General features: G+C 42.7%; 1 protein-coding gene across 1 annotated transcript in view; it reads left to right on the top strand.

The window, feature by feature from the left end:
• Positions 1 to 4,792: 4,792 nt before the first annotated feature.
• The window catches only part of DYNLRB1 (dynein light chain roadblock-type 1), a 30,409-nt gene continuing 15,528 nt past the window's right edge, over positions 4,793 to 19,673 (top strand). The window contains exon 1 of the mRNA XM_049869004.1: positions 4,793 to 4,918. Coding sequence (XP_049724961.1) covers positions 4,916 to 4,918 — 3 coding nt within the window. The 5' untranslated portion in view covers positions 4,793 to 4,915. The remainder of the gene's footprint in view (positions 4,919 to 19,673) is intronic.

Below are 19,673 nucleotides of genomic sequence, written 5' to 3'. Positions count from 1 at the left end.
AAATGTTATCAGGGGTGACTCACGGGTATCTGAGTGAATCATAGAAATTAGACTTCTCTGTGTTTGTATCCCTCCTTGTTGGATATAACTCCATCCATCTAAACACCTTTGGGGTTAATTACTTCTACCTAGTAATTGTTGGTATCTCCAGCCCCCCTCCTTTTTGTTTTTCTTTTAGAGTTATTTGCAAAATTGTATATATGCTTTCATTAACTAAATGGCAGCACTGGATTGTATAATACTGTACTGGAGCTCCTTTGTTTCCTTGGACTGTAATTTCAAGTACTCAGGTAACTCTACAACCATTACAGGAGTCACGTGCTTTTATAAAGGTCCTTACGGGGCCTGCCTCGCTTGAGTTTTTCTTAAAAGGTGTAAGAATATGTTATGTTTATAATTAAACATTTTTCGTCCTTCATTTGCACACTTTTCTGTTAGTCTTGGGTAAAAAAGTGTTCCCTACCTACAGGGAAACTACCTATGTGAGCAGGTCCTATAGTTTCCTGTCTTTCTGCTTTTGTAAGTGGGCAGGTTATAGCCTGTCTGTATTGTGAGTAGATAGGAAAAAAAAAACTAGAAAGACCCACTCTGGTGAGATTAGATTTGGCTCCTATGTTGGAGAAAATAAAGATGGAACATATCTGGGACAGTGCCAAACACAGGGACTTCACCTGAATTATTTTCCTGAGACAATGAAAGGTGCTCTACAGACCCCAATCATGGCTGCTGAGTAGAGAACCCCTAGTAGCTACCAAGGCCAACTCTTCTCAACAACCTGGCCTGCTCACCGGCTTCAGTAGGCCTTTTTCTGTTAGGAAATGAGATGATCATGCTCTCATTTAAAATGGTACCAGTGGAGAGAGGCTAAGGGAATTGAAATTTTTTAATATGCTAATCTGACAGTGCTTGGAGGACAGAAATTGCAGGCTCCTCCCAGTCCTGAAGAGGAGAGCATATTCTATTTAATCTGCCCCATATAAGCTAGAACATTCTAGTTCAATGGGGGAAGACATGTCCCCTCATAGTGAGGAAGCCTTTCATCGGGAAATAAATAGCTGTTCTTAACTGACATTGGTTGGCTCTCCAGCCCCAGACCCCATACAAGCATCAAACTGGGACTCGGCTGTCGCTGCCTCAATGTTCTCTGAACTTTGAAGAAGAGTGTTTTACATTGTGTAATGCCAGAACAGGAACTGCTGTTACTCCCGGCCCATCTCATTTGTCAGTTCTGTAGCATTATAGCAAGAGCTGCTTTGTGGCCAGGACACTTGGGTGGGGGAAGGTGGTGTCTAGGGGAATCTTACTGGTTGACAAAGAGAAGAGAGTCTTCCTGCTCAGCAAAGAGTGACTGTGGCTGTGGGCAAGGGATTTCCTCAAAGCTCTGCACAGGAAAGGAGCTTGAGAACTTGCCGTCAGACCTGCTCTTGATATTTATCTTCCCCATCCTAGTGAGCAATGCCACTCCTGTAGTCACTTAGTCCCAGAACAACTGCCAACATTTATTACTATGTGCCAGACACTGCTAGATATGCTACATGTGTTGTCATTTTATCATCTCATCCACTTTCGGTAAGGGATGACTGTCTCTGTTTTACAGATGAGAAAATACAGGCTGAAAGTAAATAACTTGCTGAAGTTTCCATAGCTATTCGGTGACAAGGGTACAAGTTGGAATCCAAGACTATGAGACTCCAAAGCCTGTGTGCTTAACTCTTCTGCTATATTGCTGTTCACAAATCACAACCCTAGGAGTCTTCGCAACCAACTCAGCCTTCCCATCTAATTAGTTTCCAAATCCTGTCAAACCTACCTCCAAAACTTCTTATTGAATCTCTTCCTTCAGAGGTGCCCCCACTGCTGCAGCCCACATCCCTCATCCCTAACTCAGTGACCGTGGCAGCCCTCTGTCCTTGTTGTGTCCATTCTCCCCCCTCCAGTCTGTCCTCTGTGCTGCCTCAGAATGAACTGTGGAAGACCTTAGTCTCAATGCCTCCCCCTGCTTAAAATCTTAGCGGTTCCTCCATTACCACAGAATAAACTCCTAAGCCTGCCACTCAAGACCCTATATGAGACTGGAAAACTATATCCAGCTCCTTACTCACCCTCATTCTGACTCCAGAACTGTTGGCATTCTGTCTGGGGTTGTAATCTTGTTGAATCCTTGCACTTCTCTCATCTGGTTCTCCATATATAAGATGATAGTTATGAGCCGTCATGTGCCTGTCTTCCAGGATGTTTTGGGGTCGAATCGCTGCTTCTGCCCCTTGCTAAATGCTTCCCTAATGTTCCCAGCATTCAATAATCATTGTTTTGGATCCTTTTTTTTTTTTCAATTTCTTATTTTGAAATAATTTAAGATTTGCAGAGTTGTTGCAAAGATAGTACAGAGAGCTCCTGCACACCCCTCACCTGGCTTCTCCCAGTGTTAACATCCCACATAACCATGGAACAGTTATCAAAACTAATACATTAACATTGGTAAAATAACAGTGACTAAAAACTACTGGCCTTATTCACATTTCACTAGTTTTTCCACCAATGTTCTTTTTCCTTTTCCAGGATCAGATCCAGCATCCCACACTACATTTAGTTGTCACATCTCTTAAAAAAAAAAAACTTGCTGTCAAGTTTATTCCAATTCATAGTGACCCTACAGGACAGGGTAAAACTGCCCCATAGGAGGCTGTAATCTTTACAGAAGCAGAGTAGCACGTCTTTCTTCTATGGAGCAGCTAGTGGGTTTGAACCACCAACCTTTTGGTTAGCAGCTGAGCACTTAGCCACTGCGCCACCAGGGCTGCTTACCACATCTTAGTCCCCCAACGTGTGACAGGTCATCATTTGTTCTGTCTTTGACAACACATTCTTTTGTGCAATATTTTTTTTTAAAGTATTGTGCTGTAAGTGAAAGTTTACAAGTCAGTTTTTCACATATAAACTTATATACGTCTTACTACATACTCCCACTTACTCTCCCCCTAATTAGTCAGCCCGCTCCCTCCTTCCAGTCTCCTTTCGTGACTGTTTTGCCAGTTTCTCACCCCCTTTACCCTCCCATCTCCCCTCCAGACAGGAGATGCCAACATAGTCTCAAGTGTCCACCTGATTCAGGTAGCTCACTCCTCATCAGCATCTCTCTCCAACCCATTGTCCAGTCCAATCCATGTCTGCTGAGTTGGCTTTGGGAATGGTTCCTGTCCTGGGCCAATAGAAGGTTTGGGGCCCATGACCACCAGGATTCTTCTAGTTTTAGACCACTAAGTCTGGTCTTTTTATGAGAATTTGGGGTCTGCATCCCACTGCTCTCTTGCTCCCTCAGGGGTTCTCTGTTGCGTTCCCCGTCAGGGCAGTCATCGGTTGTGGCTGGGCACCATCTAGTTCTTCTGGTCTCAGGATGATGTAGTCTCTAGTTCATGTAGCCCTTTCTGTCTTTTGGGCTCATGATTACCTTATGACCTTGGTGTTCTTCATTCTCCTTTGATCCAGGTGGGTTGAGACTCATTGATGCATCTCTTAGATGGCCGCTTGTTAGTGTTTAAGACCCCAGATGCCACACTTCAAAGTGGGATGTGGAACGTTTTCCTAATAGATTTTGCCAATTGACTTAGATGTCCCCTGAAACCGTAGTCCCCAAACCCCCACCCTTGCTCCGCTGACCTTTGAAGCATTCAGTTTATTCAGGAGACTTCTTTGCTTTTTGGTCCAGTCCAGTTGTGCTGACCTCCCCTGTATTGAATGTTGTCTTTCCCTTCACCTAAAGTAGTGACCTTGACATTTTTAAAGATTACTGGTCAGGTCCTCAGTTTGAGTTTGATGTTTTTCCATGGTTAAGGCCATGAATTTTTGTGAAAAGTAACAGAGGTGACATACCCTTCTAAGCAAATCATATATCAGGGGCACATGATTCTGATATGTCCAGCTACCAGTGATGATCCACTGGTTAAGATGGTATCTTAACAGGTTTCATCACTGTAAAGTCACTATCCAATCTTCTTAATATGCAGACACCCCTGGAAGGAAGAGCACGAAGTCCTCATGTGGAGAGGCTGTAGTGGAATGAAAATTTGGAATTAGATAAGATGTTGAATTCAGCAGGTTCCAGTGCTTCAAAGAAACGTATACACAAGTGGGGATGTTGATTCTCACTGTGCTGTAGCTACTGGAGATAATGCACAGTACTTTACTAAATGACAGTATTTTAGTTATTTCCTGCTAGAGGAGCCAGAAGTTTCTGCGGCCTGCGAGAGTGAAAGGTTAAAGAGGGAAAACGAGCCACCATAGGGCTCTGGGAGGAAGGATCCCCGTTTAAAGCTGAGAAAATGAGACAGCACAGAGACGTGAAGAGGCTTCTCCACGGTAAAAACAAGGGTGAGGCTGAGCTCAGAGTCCAAAGCCTGTGGACTCCCAGGCTAGTCCTAACCACTTTGTCTCAGATCCTACACGGAAAATTCCCAAGGGGATCGCTCAGGGCCCCCAGAGACGCCTGACTCTGGCCCTAATCCCAGGCTGTGTCTTAGGCGCATTTTGGCTTCGCGACTCAATATATTTGCAAAGATCTCAGCATCCGCCTCACCTCGCCCACCACCCTCCACCCTAGAGGTTCCTGAGCCAGCTGGGACCTCAGTCGAGAGTTTAAAAGCCTCTTCCGCGAACCTGCATCATTTCGGCAATGCCGGAGCTGGGAATTTTCCACTGCTAAAGCTCTCCTTTGTTTTTCGCTTTCGGACAGCGTAAGGCAAATTCTCCACGAGCCCTGGGAGAGCCTGCTAAGGTCCGCCCACCTGCCCACCCGCCCCGCGCTGGCTCTGATAGGCTGTCGGAGCAGTCTGTTTTCACTGGAAGCTATGCGCAGGCGCGGGAAGGCACCGGGACTGGGCTGAGGGCGGGGGACGCGGAGCTACCTGATCGGTCCGAGATGGTGAGTGTACTCCATCCAGGGGCTTGCACCTGGGGGCTGGAAGCTAGTCGACCACGGCCGCCCACCACCCAGCGCTCGGCCTCTCATCCTCAAGGGGTCTTACGGCGCTGGGCGGGGATCCCGCGGGGCTGGGCGAGGTCGGGCTAGGCCTGATTGGAGGGCGGAACCCTGGGCACGGGCCTCGGAACCGGGGCCCAGGGAACCGAGGTGGGGCCGCCGGATCCCGCTGCACCTGGGACCGGAAGCAGGAGCTTGTGCCGAGGCGAGGAACCGACTGAGGGTCCCGGCCGGCCCACGGCGCCAGCGTCGCGGCGTCCTGGGCCTTGGTGGGCGATAACGATAACGTTTCCTGGGAGATTAACGTGTATGAGGCACTGCTGCGTGCTTTACGTATCTTTCATTCTCACCACAGCCCGGTGAGGTAGGTACCACCGTTATCCCCGTTTTACGTATTTGGAGTCTAAAACCCCGTGAGGTGAAGAGCCTTGTCCCAGTGAAGGTGGAACTGGATTTGAACCCGAGGAGCTTGGCTCTTTCCCCGCCCTGCACCACACTACGAATCGCGTTTCTGTAGGCGTGTGGCTTTCGAGCTGCCGGAACGTGGTGTGAGTCGCAAACGGGGGGACCACCCTTCGGAATCCCAAAGCCGGCTGCCTTGCTGGCTGGAAGCGCCACCCGTCACAGGTTTTTTGTTTGTTTTTAACGCTCACAATTTGTAAAAGACTTGAAAAGACCTTTTGGCTGTTAGATGTTGTACTTGTCAAACATTTTATTTAAGAATTTAAAGCTTTTTATAAAGTTTTCGAAAAAGAAAACCAGCCCATCACCTCGAGGCAACCACTTACAATTAGGCTTTTTCTCTTCAATTTTTGCTTTATGTAGTTCAAAAAAAAAAAAATTTTTTTTTTTTTTTTTGTGTAGTTTAGCTCCTACTAAATATGCAGTTGTGGCTCCTGCTTTCTTTCATTTATTATTACACCACAAAGAATGTCTGCACATCGTTAAAGATATGTAATAATCTTTAAATATATGTAACCTTATCTTTCACATCACTTTTGAAACTAAAAAATTTTATTTTTTACAGGTAGTACTTGCATGTAGTATTAAGATGTGTGTGTGTATATATATATAGAAGAAAATAAATATCTCCCAACCCTGACCCTCAGTCTCAGTTTCCTTCTTGAGAAACAGTCATTGTTAGTTTCTTGTATATCTGTACCTGTATATGCCCCGTTTTTTTCTTAACAAATGGTAGCTTTCTACAGCGTATATACCATGCGGTTGTGCGTTTACAATACGTGTGTACATACGTATTTTTAAAAATTCTAGCAGTACCAAAGTGTATAACATAGAAAGTTTATATATTCCCCAGCTCTCTCCTTCAAGGTAACTACTCTTGGCAGTTTTGTATGTTTTCTTTCAGATTTTATTTTTCCCCTAAATTTTATTTATTTTATTGTCGTTGTTGGGAATATACACGGCAAAACATACATCACTTCAACAGTTTCTACTTGTACAATTTAGTGACATTGATTACATTCTTCGAGTTTTTCAACCATTATTCTCCTGAGCTGTTCCTCCCTCATTAACATAAACTCACTGCCCCCTAAGGTTCCTATCTATAATCTTTACAGTTGCTGTTGTCAATTTGACCACATATAGATAGTTCTTAAAAGAGCATAATGCTCAAGGCAGGCCTTTGTTACTAATAAAGCTAAACTATTGTTTGGTTTAAAGATGACTTCAGGGAATATTTTTGGTTTAAGGGGTTTATCCATTCTCCATGTGCAGATGTCTAGAGTCAATGGAATTTTTTTTTATCAAAATGTTCGCTAATGGTAGCCGGACACTATCGAGTTCTTCTGGTCTCATGGCAAAGGAGGCAAGTTGTTCGTGGAGGCAATTAGCCACACATTGCATATCCTCTTCTCCACCTATTACTGACTCTCTTCCTCGGTTGCTGCAGGTAGAGACCAATTATTGTGCATTGGATGGACGCTAGTAAGCTTTTAAAGACCCCAGGCACTACACAACAACTAGAAGGTTGAACAGAAGCACTGAACACGTGATTAGGCCAGTTAACTGGGATGTCCCATGAAAACATGACCTTAAACTGCCAAACGAAGTAACCAGATCTCATAAAGTGTTTAGCTATACATAAGCAGCCTCAGCAGATTACTGTTTTTTTGGTAATTGTTGTAAATGTCACACAATTTTTGCCAATTCAACTTTTTTTTTTTAAATAATTTTTATTGTGCTTTAAGTGAAAGTTTACAAATTAAGTCAGTCTCTCACACAAAAACCCATATACACTTTGCTACACACTCCCAATTACTCTCCCCCTAATGAGACAGCTCGCTTTTTCCCTCCACTCTCTGTTCATGTCCATTTCGCCAGCTTCTAACCCCCTCCACCCTCTCATCTCTCCTTCAGGCAGGAGATTCCAGCATAGTCTCAAGTGTCCACCTGATCCAAGAAGCTCACTCCTCACCAGCATCCCTCGCCAACCCATTGTCCAGTCCAATCCATGTCTGAAGAGTTGGCTTTGGGAACGGTTCCTGTCCTGGGCCAACAGAAGGTCTGGGGGCCGTGACCTCTGGGGTCCTTCTAGTCTCAGACCATTAAGTCTGTTCTTAATGAGAATTTGGGGTCTGCATCCCACTGCTCTCCTGCTCCCTCAGGGGTTCTCTGTTGTGTTCCCCATCAGGGCAGTCATCGGTTGTGGCCGGGCACCATCTAGTTTTTCTGGTCTCAGGATGATGTAGTTGCTGGTTCATGTGGCCCTTTCTGTCTCTTGGGCTTGTAATTACCTTGTGTGCTTCGTGTTCTTCATTCTCCTTTGCTCCAGGTGGCTTGAGACCGATTGATGCATCTTAGATGGCTGCTTGCTAGCATTTAAGACCCCAAACGCCACTCTTCAAGGTGGGATGCAGAATGTTTTCTTAATAGCCAATTCAACTTTTTACAGGTGTACAACTAACTGACAGCAGTTAAAGCAATCTACTGTGCAACTCAACCCTTAATGCAATTTTTCCATCACCATTAGCCCCCCTTTTCCCACTCCCTCCCACCCCTGGAACCACTAATAAACCTCGGTCTCGTTTCCCTTTTCTGTATAAGTGAGGTCATACAATATTTGTCCTTTTGGGATTGGCTTATTTTGTTCAGCATAATATCTTCAAGCTCCAGCCATACTATAGCATGTATCAAGAGATCATTTCTCCTACTGGCTGAGTAGTATTCCATTGTATGATTGGATCACATTTAATCTACTCATCTGTTTACGGACATTTAGGTTGTTTCCACCTTCTGGCTGTTGTGAGTACTGCTGCAAGGAACGTTGGTATACAAGTCTCTTTTTGAGTCTCTGCTTTCAGGTCTTTTGGGTATATGCCCAGGAGTAGAATTGCTGGGTCATATGGTAGTTCTGGAGCTCCAGTGGTGCAGTGGTTATGAGCTGGGCTGTTAACCAAAAGGTAGGCAGTTCAGGACCACCAGCTGCTTCTTGGAAACCCTGTGGAGTAGTTCTACTTGGCTCTATAGGGTTGCTATGAGTTGGAATCGACTTGAAGGCAACAAGATGGTCATTCTATTTTTCGTTTTTTGAGGAACTGCCACACTGTTTTCCACAACGTCTGTACCATTTTGCAATCCCACCAGCAGTGGATAAGGGTTCCAATTTTCCCACTTTCTGACCAACGTTTGTTATTTTCTGTGTGTGTGTGTGTGTGTTTTAGCCATTCTAGTGGGAATGAAACGGTATCTCATTGTGGTTTTGATTTGCATTTCTCTGAGCATCATGACACAGCATCTTTTCATGTGTTTGGTGGCCATTTGAATGTCCTCTTTGGTGAAATGCCTATTCAAGTCCTTTGCCCATCTTATGTCTGGGTTATTTGTCTTTTTGTTGTTCAGTTTTCAAAGTTTTATGTATATTTTGGTTATTCTTGTCAGATGAATGGTTTCTGAAAATATTCTCCCAGATGGTAGCTTGTCTTTTCACTTTTTTGGTAAAATCTTTGATGAACAAAATTTTTACGAAGTCTCATTTATTGATTTTGTCTTTTGTTGTTTGTGCATTTGTTCTTATATTAGATAAACCATTGTTGAAAGCTATGCCTGACAGCATTGCCTCTGCACGTTCTTCTAAGAATTTTGTTTTTTATTTGCATATTTAGATCCTTAATCCATTTTGAATTTGTTTTTGTGTATGGTATGAGGCATGGATCCTGTTTCATTTTTCTGCATGTGTAAATCCAGTTTTCCCAGGACCATTTATTGAAGAGACTCTTCTTTCCCCATTGAATGGACCTAGCGCCCTCATCAAAAATCAGTTGACCGTAGATGGTCAGGTTTATTTCTGGACTCTCAATTTTTTTCCATTGATTTATGTATCTGTTGTTATACCAGTACCAGGCTGTTTTGATTACCATAGGTATGTAGTATGTTTTAAAATCAGGAAGTGTGGTTCCTCTCCTTCAACAGTGCTTTAGCTTGCCATTCCATATAAAATTGAGGATTGGTTTTTCTACTTCTGTGAAGAAGGCTGTTGTAATTTTGATAGAGATTGCATTGAATCTGTAGATTGCTTTGGGTAATACTGACATCTTAACAATATTAAGCCTTCCAATCCATGAACATGAAACATCTTCCCGTTTATTTAAGTCTTCTTTAATCTATTTCAGCATGCTTTATAGTTTTCATTGTATAAATCCTTCACGTCCCTAGTTAGATTTATCCCTAGGTATTAAAAAAAAAAAAAAAATTTTTTTTTTTTTTATTCTCTTAGATGCTATTTGTAAATGAAATTGTTTCCCTAATTTCCCTTTCAGATTTCTCATTGCTAATGTATAGGAACCCAACTGATTTTTGTTTGTTGACCTTGTACTTTGCAACTTTGCTGACTTCTTCTATTAGCTTTAGAAGTTTTCTTATGGACTCTTTGGGATTTTCTGTATATAGGATCATATCAGCTGTAAATATAGATAATTTTACTTCGTTTTCTTTCAGACTTTTTTGATGCATAATCACATGTATGTAGGAACTGTTTATTACATATTAGTACACATTAAGTTTACTTCAGGCTATATGTATAGGTTTTGTTCTGCAACTTGCTGTGTTCATTTAAAAATATCGGACACTTTTCCATGTCATTATATACAGATTTACTTCATTCTTTTTAAGGACTGTATTGCAGTACATGAGCCTTGGTGGAACAGTGATTAAAATGCTTGACTGTTAAGCAAAAGGTTAGCAGTTTGAACCCAACAGCCACTGCACAGGAGAAGGATGTGGCAGTCTGCTTTTGCAAAAGATTACAACCTTGGAAACGTTATGGGGAGTTCTGCTCAGCCCTGCTTATTGCAGTGTGTACATTTAGGTCATTTACAGTATTTTACTCCAGACAGTGCTTAATGACTGTTCTTGTCTTTTTTGTACTCATGCTAGTGTTTATGTAGGAAGAGTTCCTTAAAGTGATACTTCTGGCATGCATATTTTACGTTTTGATAGAAATCGCCAAATTGTCCTTTAGAATGATGATATGAAATGCATCTCTAATTCTCATCCAGTTTTACTTCACTAAACAACAGCTATTTTCTTCTTTGTATGTTCTCCTTTGTTCACGTACATATTTTTCAGGGTGTACACAGTAAGTTTCTAATGTCTCAAAAACATTTAACTTTGTTGCTCTATTGTTTTCACGAAGAATGATTTTTAGTGACTACATAATAGTCCGTGACAGAGTTATATTATGATTTGCTTATACATTTGGGTTGTTTCCAGTTTTTCATTAGTAGCGATAATGCTGTGGTGAATGGCTGTGTATTTTTTTTTCCCCCCAAGTTACTGGATTATTTCCTTAGGATAAATTCTCAGGAAAAGAATTTCTGAGACAAAAGGATCTACATTTTTATGGCTCCTGCAATACGTTGTCCCAAAAAGTTGTACAAGCATACCTCAGAGATATTGTAGGTTTGGTCACAGACCACTGCAATAAAGCAAATATTGCAATAAAGTGAGTCACAAATATTTTGGTTTCCCAGGGCATATAAAAGTTATATTTACACTATCCTGTAGTCTGTTAAATGTGCAGTAGCATTATGTAAAAAAAAAAACCTACATATCTTAATTAAAAAATACTCTATTGCTAAAAAATGCTAACCGTCATCTGAGCCGTCAGTGAGTTGTAATCTTTTTGCTGATGGAGGGCCTTGGCTTGGTGTTGATGGATGCTGACTGATCGGGGTGGTAGTTGCTGAAGGTTGGCATGGCTGTGTCAGTTTCTTAAAATAAGACAACAATGAAGGTTGCAGCATCAGTTGGCTCTTCCTTTCATGAACGATTTCTCTATAGCACGCGATGCTGTTTGATAGCATTTTACCCACAGTAGAACTTCTTTCAAAATTGGAGTCAGTCCTCTCAAACCTGCTGCTGCTTTATCAACTAAATTTATGAAATATTCTAAATCCCTTGTTGTCATTTCAACAGTGTTCCCAGCATCTTCTCCAGAGTAGATTCCATCTCAAGAAGCCACTTTCTTTGCTCATCCGTAAGAAGCAGCTCCTCATCGATTAAAGTTTTATCGTGAGGTGGCAGCAATTCAGTCACATCTTCAGGCTCCACTTCTAATTCTAGTTCTCTGGCTGTTGCCACCACATCTGCAGTCACTTCCTCCACTGAAGTCTTGAACCACTAAAAGTCATCCGTGAGAATTGGAATCAATTTCTTTCAAACTCCTGTTAATGTTGATATTTTGACCTCCTCTCATGAACCATGAATGTTCTTAATGGCGTCTACAATGGCGAATCCCTTCCAGAAGGTTTGCAGTTTACTTTGCCCAGATTCAGCAGAGGAATCACTGTCTGTGGCATCTACAGCCTTAGGAAATGTATTTCTTAAATAATAAGACCTGAAAGTCAAAATTACTCCTTGATCCCTAGGCTGTAGAACGGGTGTTGTGTTAGCAGGCATGAAAACAACGCTGATCTCCTTGTAGATCTCCATCAGAGCTCTTGGGTGACCAGGGCCGTTGTCAATGAGCAGTAATATTTTGAAAGGAATCTTTTTTTCTGAGCAGTAGGTGTCAATGGTGGACTTAAAATATTCAGTAAACCATGTTGTAAACGTACGTTCTGTCATCCAGGGTTTGTTGTTACATTTATAGAGCACAGGCAGAGTAGGTTTAGGATAATTCTTACGGGCCGTAGGATTTTCAGAACGGTAAATGAGCACTGGCTTCAACTTAAAGTCACTAGCTACTTTAGTGCCTAAAGAGAAAGTCAGCCTGTCCTTTGAAGGTTCAAAGCCAGGCGTTGACTTCTCCTCTCTAGCTATGAAAGCGATGGCATCTTCTTCAAATACAAGGCCGCTGCCTCTGCGTTTGAAACCTGCGGTTCAGTGGAGCCCCTTCATCAGTTACCTCAGCTAGAGCTTCTGGGTAACTTGCTGCGGCTTCTACATCAGCATTTGCTGCTTCACCTTGCTCTTTTATGTGACGGAGACGGCTTATTTCCTTAAACCTTGTGAGCCAACCTTTGCTAGCGTCAGACTTTCCTTCCGCAGCTTTCTTACCTCTCTCAGCTTGGAAAGAATTGAAGAAAGTTAGGGCCTTGCTCTGGATTAGGCTTTGGCTTAAGGGAATGTAGTGACTGGTTTGATTTTCTATCCAGACCACTAAAACTTTCTCCATATCAGCAATAAGGCTCTTTCGTCGTCTTATCATTTGTGTGTTCACTAGAGTAGCACTTTAATTTCCTTCAAGAATTTTTCCTTTGCATTCGCGACTTGGCTAACTGGCATTAAGAGGCCTAGCTTTCGACCTGTCTTAGATTTCAACATGCCTTCCTCACTAAGCTTAATCATTTCTGCCTTTTTATTTAAAGTGAGAGACATTTGACTTTTCCTTTCACTTGAACACTTTGAGACAACTGTAGGGTTATTAATTGGCCTAACTTCAGTATTGTGTCTCAGAGAATAGGCAGGCCCTAGGAGAGAGAGAGAGATGGGTAGAGCCGGTCAGTGGAGCAGTCAGAATACACACATTTATTGATTATGTACGCCGTCTTATATGGGCGTGGTTCGTGGCACCCCAAAACAATTACAATGGGAACATCAGAGATCACTGATCACAGATCACCATAGCAGATAAAATAATGGAAAAGTTTGAAATATTTTGAGATTACTAATTTGTAACATAGAGGCATGAAATGAGCACATGCTGTTGGAAAAATGGCGCCGATAGACTTGCTCAACGCAGGGTTGCCACGAACCTTCAATTTGTGGAAAACATAATATTTATGAAGCACAATAAAATGAGGTATGCCTTTATTGCCCTTGTACCATAACACTGCCAGTATTTAAAAAGATACCACAGAAATGCTATAATTTTTTATTTTTTAATTTACAGGAAACTGAAAAATTTTCTATACGTTTGGAATTTCTCTTAGGTGTATTTTCTACTAGTGCCCTTTTTGCCCACTTACCTATTGGAGATTGCTGTTTTTCTTGTTCATTTTATGTGATGCTTTTGGAATTACTCTTTCATCACATTTAATGCAAATGCTTTTCTGTCCTATTTGATGATTTCTGTTTTGCATTAGTTTTACAAGTATTATGTTTAGTAGCCATATTGGTCACAGTTACTTAGTAAGTCATTTGCTTCAGATCGTTACTCTTCCTGCAGGAAGCCCGTAAATAATCCTTGAGTTTTATTGCTACTTATTTTTCCATCTGTCACAGCATGCAGTTGGGAACTAGATAACTCAGAAGCTTTGTCTCCTTTCCTGATGCTGAGACACCAGTGTGAATAGTACTGAAGACCCAGGATGCTGAGGTTACCAGTTGGGTCCACTCTGGGAAAAGGAGAGGAAGTTGAGATGTGAGCTGGCCCTGTGGAGCTGCATATCCGGTACTAGTTGGCTAGAACTACAGGGATGACAGGCCTTGAGACTGAGATTGCCTGAGCAGGGTGCCTGAGAAGGACTGTCCTTTTGCATCCAGAGATGTCCTAGTTACAGCTTGTGGCTTTTTGGCAACATTTTATTTTCCCTTTCTTGGCTCCTTTAGGGCTAAGCTTCAGGTTTCTTTTAAGCAGTTTCTCCTGGATCCAGACAGGTAGTTGGAGCTCTGTACCACCTGGAGAGTCCTTCAGACCTCCTAGCCCTGACTCACACAGGCCTGGCCCATCCTACAGGTTGGGGTCAGGTTCAAGAAGCTATTCTCTGGTCTTGCAGGAAAAAAAAATGTATTAAATCTGACTACATAAAAAATTTATACTTCTTGTTCGAATCCACCATCCACTCCTTGGAAACCCTATGGGGCAGTTCTACTCTGTCCTGTAGGGTCACTATGAGTCAGAATTGATGGCAATGTGCTTGATCTGGGTTTTTTTTTGTTTGTTTGTTTGTTAGAAACATCAAAGTTAAATGAGAAGTAACTGGGGGAAGTATAATTTATATGATGGACAAAAGTCTAATATACCTAACATAAAGAGTGTTTGCAAATCAACAAGATTTGTAGAAAAATCAAAATACTCAAGAGATGCAGCAGTCAATTAATCCCATTTCAACTTTACTAATGACTTCTAAAACTTAAAGAATGTTGAGTTTTAATTATTTTTTGCAAATTATCAGATTAGCAAATTCTCAAAAAACTTGGAAATACTGGTCATCTTTCTGTTGCTTGAACATGCCGAATTTGTTCCTACTTCACTGCCTTTGCTTTCCCTTGGTTACCTGGAGTGCTTTTCTTCCTCATTATTTATTTCTTGGCTTAAAGATAACCTCTGCAGATGTTGCTGACCACACTACCAAAGTAGCATTTCATCCCCCTAGCCCTGGCTCTGTACCCTCCGTGAATCTTGTTCGTTCATTCGTTTTTTGATGATCTCTTCCACCAGAATGTGAGTTCTCTGTGGGCAAGGACCTCATCATAGTATAGCCACTATAGCTGGGTCACTAGTATACCAAGCTCTTCTCTTGATCTGCTAAGTATCCTTGAACAAAACTCTCCTCCTTTCTGAACTTTAGTTTCCTCTTCTATAAATGGAGATCATATTAACCATGGAAGGTAAACGAGAGGTTCAAACAAGAGATGTGTCTGAAAGCATTCATCCCAGTGTCTGATCCACATAGGTACTGAGTAGATTAACATATACTTGTGTGTCCGCCGTTTGTTAGTTTATGCATGTTTACTTTTAAGCAGCCAGATCTCATTGGCTGGTTTTCATGAAATTTCCGAGCACCTAAACCCTAGCTTGGAAACCCTAGTGGCGTAGTGGTTAAGTGCTACAGCTGCTAACCAAGGAGTTGGCAGTTCACATCTGCCAGGCGCTCCTTGGAAACTCTATGGGGCAGTTCTACTCTGTCCTGTAGGATGGCTATGAGTTGGAATCGACTCGATGGCAGTGGGTTTGGTTTTTGGTTTTAAACCCTAGCTCTTTTTCACACTGGGTACTCTAAGGCCAAGTTGCCAAAATGCTGTTTATTCTTTATTTATTGAGCCTATCCTGGGCCATGTACTATGTCTGTAATGCTTCCATGTACAGATGTGAAACTGACAGTTCTACTCCATTGTGATAGGTGCTGTGAAGGTGAGGCTCTGTGGGTGCCCAGAAAAGGAGCAGGTGTTAGAGAAGGGTACCCACAGGAAGCTCATGAGCTGAGTCCAAAGAGTAGGGAGTTAGCCACACCAAGCAGTGAGTGAAGGAGAGAAGAATGCTTCCTCCAGAAGGAGGGAATAGCACATGCCAAGGCTGGGGCTGGAGCCCAGGGCTCACTGCAGGCTGTGTTGCCCCCCTACAGTCCATTTTCCACACAGCAGCCGGAGCGATCCTTTTGAAACATCATGTCATTCCTCACCTCAAAACCTGTCAGTGGCTTTCCATCTCATTCCCAGTAAACACCAAAATCATTATTGTGGTATACCAGGCCCACTATAGTCTAATCCTGGCTACCTCTATAACTTCACCACCCACCAGTCTTCCCCTTGCTCACTGCACTTCAGCTACATACACTACCTTGCTTTTCCTTGAACATGCCAGACACATTCCCACCTCAGGGCTTTTTATACTTGCTCTTCCTGATATCTGGAGCCCTGTCTCCAGAAATCCATGTGGCTGGCTCCTTCATTTCCTTCAGACATCTACTTAAATATCACTTAGTAAGGTCTTTCCTGACCACCTTATTTAAAATTGCCATCAGCTTCCTGAATACAACGAAAAGCTTCGAAGGCCAGATGAGCAGGAATGGAGGTCTGGGGACCATGGTTTCAGGGGACATCTAGGTCAATTGGTCTAACAAAATATATTAAGAAAATGTTCGGCATTCCACTTTGGTGAAAGACGTCTGGGGTCTTAAACACTAGCAAGCAGCCATCTAAGGTACATCAATTGGTCTCAACCCATCTGGAGCAAAGGAGACTGAAGAACACTAAAGACACAAGGTAAATATGAGCCCAAGAGACAGAAAGGGCCACATAAACCAGGGACTCCATCAGCCTGAGACCAGAAGCACTAGATGGTGCCCAGCTACCACCGATCACTGCCCTGACAGGGAACACAACAGAGAAGGAGAACAGTGGGATGCAGATCTTAAATTCTCATAAAAAGACCAGGCTTAATCGTCTGAGACCGGAAGGACCCTGACGGTCGTGGTCCCTGGACCCTTTGATGGCCCAAGATTGGAACCATTTGGAAACCAACTCTACATGTAGACAGGGATTGGCCTGGAGTATAAGATAGACAATGATGCTGGTGAGGAGTGAACTTCGTGGTTCAAGTAGCCACATGAGACTATGTGGACGACTCCTGTCTGGTGGTGAGATGAGAAGGAAGAGGGGGACAGGAGCTGGCTGAATGGACACGGGAAACACAAGGTAGAGAGGAGGAAGGTGCTGTCTCCTTAAGGGGAGAGCAGCTGGGAGTGCATGGTGGGGTGTGTATGACTTTTTGTGAGAGACTGACTTGATTTGTAAACTTTCACTTAAAGCACAATAAATAAAATTGCCATCAGCCTCTGCATCCTAGATCCCCCTTTCCTACTATATCTGACGTTGACTTTACTTGGTTTTTTTTGGTGGTTTAATGTCTGACTGCCTCCCCCTGCCCTGGGAATGTCAGCTTCATAAGGGCAGGGGTTTTTGTTAGCATTCCCAGGTCTAAAACAGCATCTGGCACATAGGAGGTGCTCACATAGTTACTGAATGAAGAACAGTCTTTTGCAATTTCATCTTTTTCATTCCAGCCCCATCCTCCAACCTCTGGCAAATATTGTGGACCTAGTTTCTGACATCTTTGTTTTTGCTTTCTTTCCGCTTTTCTTCCTGGGTTGATTGCAGATTGTTCGAGCTGTCCTATATTGTCATCCCAGTTATTTTTACCTATTCTTATAATGTTGAGTGTATCAGAGCTATGGCCCCCACACCCAAGACTTCTCTCTTGGATAGGTACAGAAAGGAGTTTTTAAAAAAGTAAATAGAAATGATATTTTCAAAAAGAAATAAACATTTTTAAATAGAAACAATATATTAAACAGACCTTTTTTGAAAAAAAGAAAACCTTATCTCTAATTTCCTGCTCTTAATGTGGTTTTTTTTTTTCATAATCTCATCTAGCCCTCTTGTTTTCACACAGTTTCAGTCATCAGACTCTTTATTTTTACGTTCTGCTGTTTTCACTGGTTATGAACCCTTCCTGTTACAGCTTGAGTTAATCATTGTTGTTCATGTATGCATCGTACTCCTGTGAGTGGATGTTCCATAGTTACTTGGCCTTTTCCCTGAGTGTTGGGTGTTTTTAGTTCTTTCTTCCTTTTGATGTTGCAGATGTCAGCGTGTTTGTCCTTTTCATTGTTTTGGATTATTTGCTTAGGATGAATTTCAAGGAGGGGATGTATAGTATTGACCACTGTCCTCTTTACCTCTCAGCCCCCATCCCCAGAATAGCACTTGACACATAGTAGGAGCTAAGTGAAAGTCTGTTGAATGAATTATCTCATTCACGTCTCACCCACTGTATTATACTCTCACATCTACAAGCCTGGCCTGCCCAGGCTGCAGATTTTGAAAGTGCCAGACTATTTGCCATTTTGTAGGAGAAACCTGTTTGCCCTTCCCTGCTCTGCTAGAGATTATAACCTAGGAAATCCTATGGGGCAGTTCTACTCTGTCATATAGGGACCTGTCTTAGTCATGTAGTGCTGCTGTAACAGGTACCACAGATGGATGGCTTTAACAAAGAGAAATTTATTCTCTCACAGTCTAGTAGGTTACAAGTCTAAATTCAGGGCCTCAGCTCCAGGGAAGGCTTTCTCTGTCAGTGCTGGAGGAAGGTCTTTGTCCTCAGTCTTCCCCTGGTCGAGGAGCTTCTCAGGCACAGGGACCCCAGGGCCAAAGCACATGCTCTGCTCCCAGTGCTGTTTTCTTGGTGGTATGAGGTCCCCTACTCTCTGTTTGCTTCCCTGTCCTTTTATCTCTTGAGAGATAAAAGATGGTGCAGGCCACACCCCAGGGAAACTATGTCTGATCAGGAAGGTGACCTAAGTAAGGGTGGTGTTACAATCCCACCCTAGTCTTCTTAACATAAAATTACAATCACAAAATGGAGGACAGCCACACTGTACTAGGAATCATGGCCTAACCAAGTTGACACACACATTTTTGGGGGCATGTAATTCAATCTATGACAGGTTCCTATAAGTAGGAATCAACTTGACGACATACAACAACAACCAGCATTTGACAGTATTCTTACATCACTGGGGAATGGGTGGTGGTGACTGGATTGTCAGCCTTGTGCCCTCCAGAAAAAACAATTCATTGTGCCATATCTACCCACTGTTTAGGAGTCCCTCCCCCTGGGTCAACTCATTAGTAGCCCCTGGGGGTGGGGAACCACTTTTGGTGAACAGAGCCTCTGTTCCCAATGGAGTCTGACTCTCAGCCTTTGAGGAGCTTCTGGCTGGATTCTGGGCCAATCTAGAGGGGGCCTTCCTGAACAAGCAAACTTCAAGGCCAGTTTCCATCCATAGAAGGGGTTAGGCCTATTTCGGTTAAACAGCTATTTGTTGAGCCCCTACTCTGCAGACCACTGTGGAGGCTGTAACACAGTACCTAATACATGTCCCAGAGAGTGCAGCCAAGGTTCGGGGAGTCAGAGGTGAACAGAAATTCCATTGAGTTGGAGATCTGTAAAGGCTTCATGGAGGAGGCGATGTCTTATATAGTATAGAAGAATGTGTTACATTTCAGTAGAGAAGAGGCCTTGTACGGTATGAAAGATATGGGGCAGGGAAGTCTGGACATGTGGATGGAGAATGGCGGGAAATATAACAGGTAACGTAGAAGGCCTTGTGTGGCAGGGTGAGGAACCCAAACATCTGATTGTCACCTCTGTTTACAAATTCCATGTTTCAGAGTATCCCACACTGATTAGTTTCTGGAAAATCAGGATTCTCAGCCCCTTCCCAAGGCACATTTCCTGGGGCTGCATGCCATGTGTCACAGTATCTCAGATACCAGCTTATTAATTCATTGAGTCTGTCCTCATGAGGTCATTTTGCTTCCTTTGGAATGTTTTCAGTTGTGCTGTTTGGGCCATGAATGACAAAGTGTCTCCTTCATGTTAGACAATGTTTGGAATTTTTTTCAAATCATCGGAGTTCTGTCCACCAACTGTACCAAATGTGAATCGTGAATATGTATATACTCCTAGGAATGGTATTTATATTCTGCTCCCAAATAGTTGGAGGGAGCGTTT

This window comes from Elephas maximus, chromosome 25 (genome assembly GCF_024166365.1).
Source record: "Elephas maximus indicus isolate mEleMax1 chromosome 25, mEleMax1 primary haplotype, whole genome shotgun sequence".
In the NCBI taxonomy this organism is placed as follows: Eukaryota; Metazoa; Chordata; class Mammalia; order Proboscidea; family Elephantidae; genus Elephas; species Elephas maximus.
The sequence above is the reverse complement of the archived record's forward strand: the minus strand, read 5'-3'. Positions and strand labels throughout refer to the sequence as shown.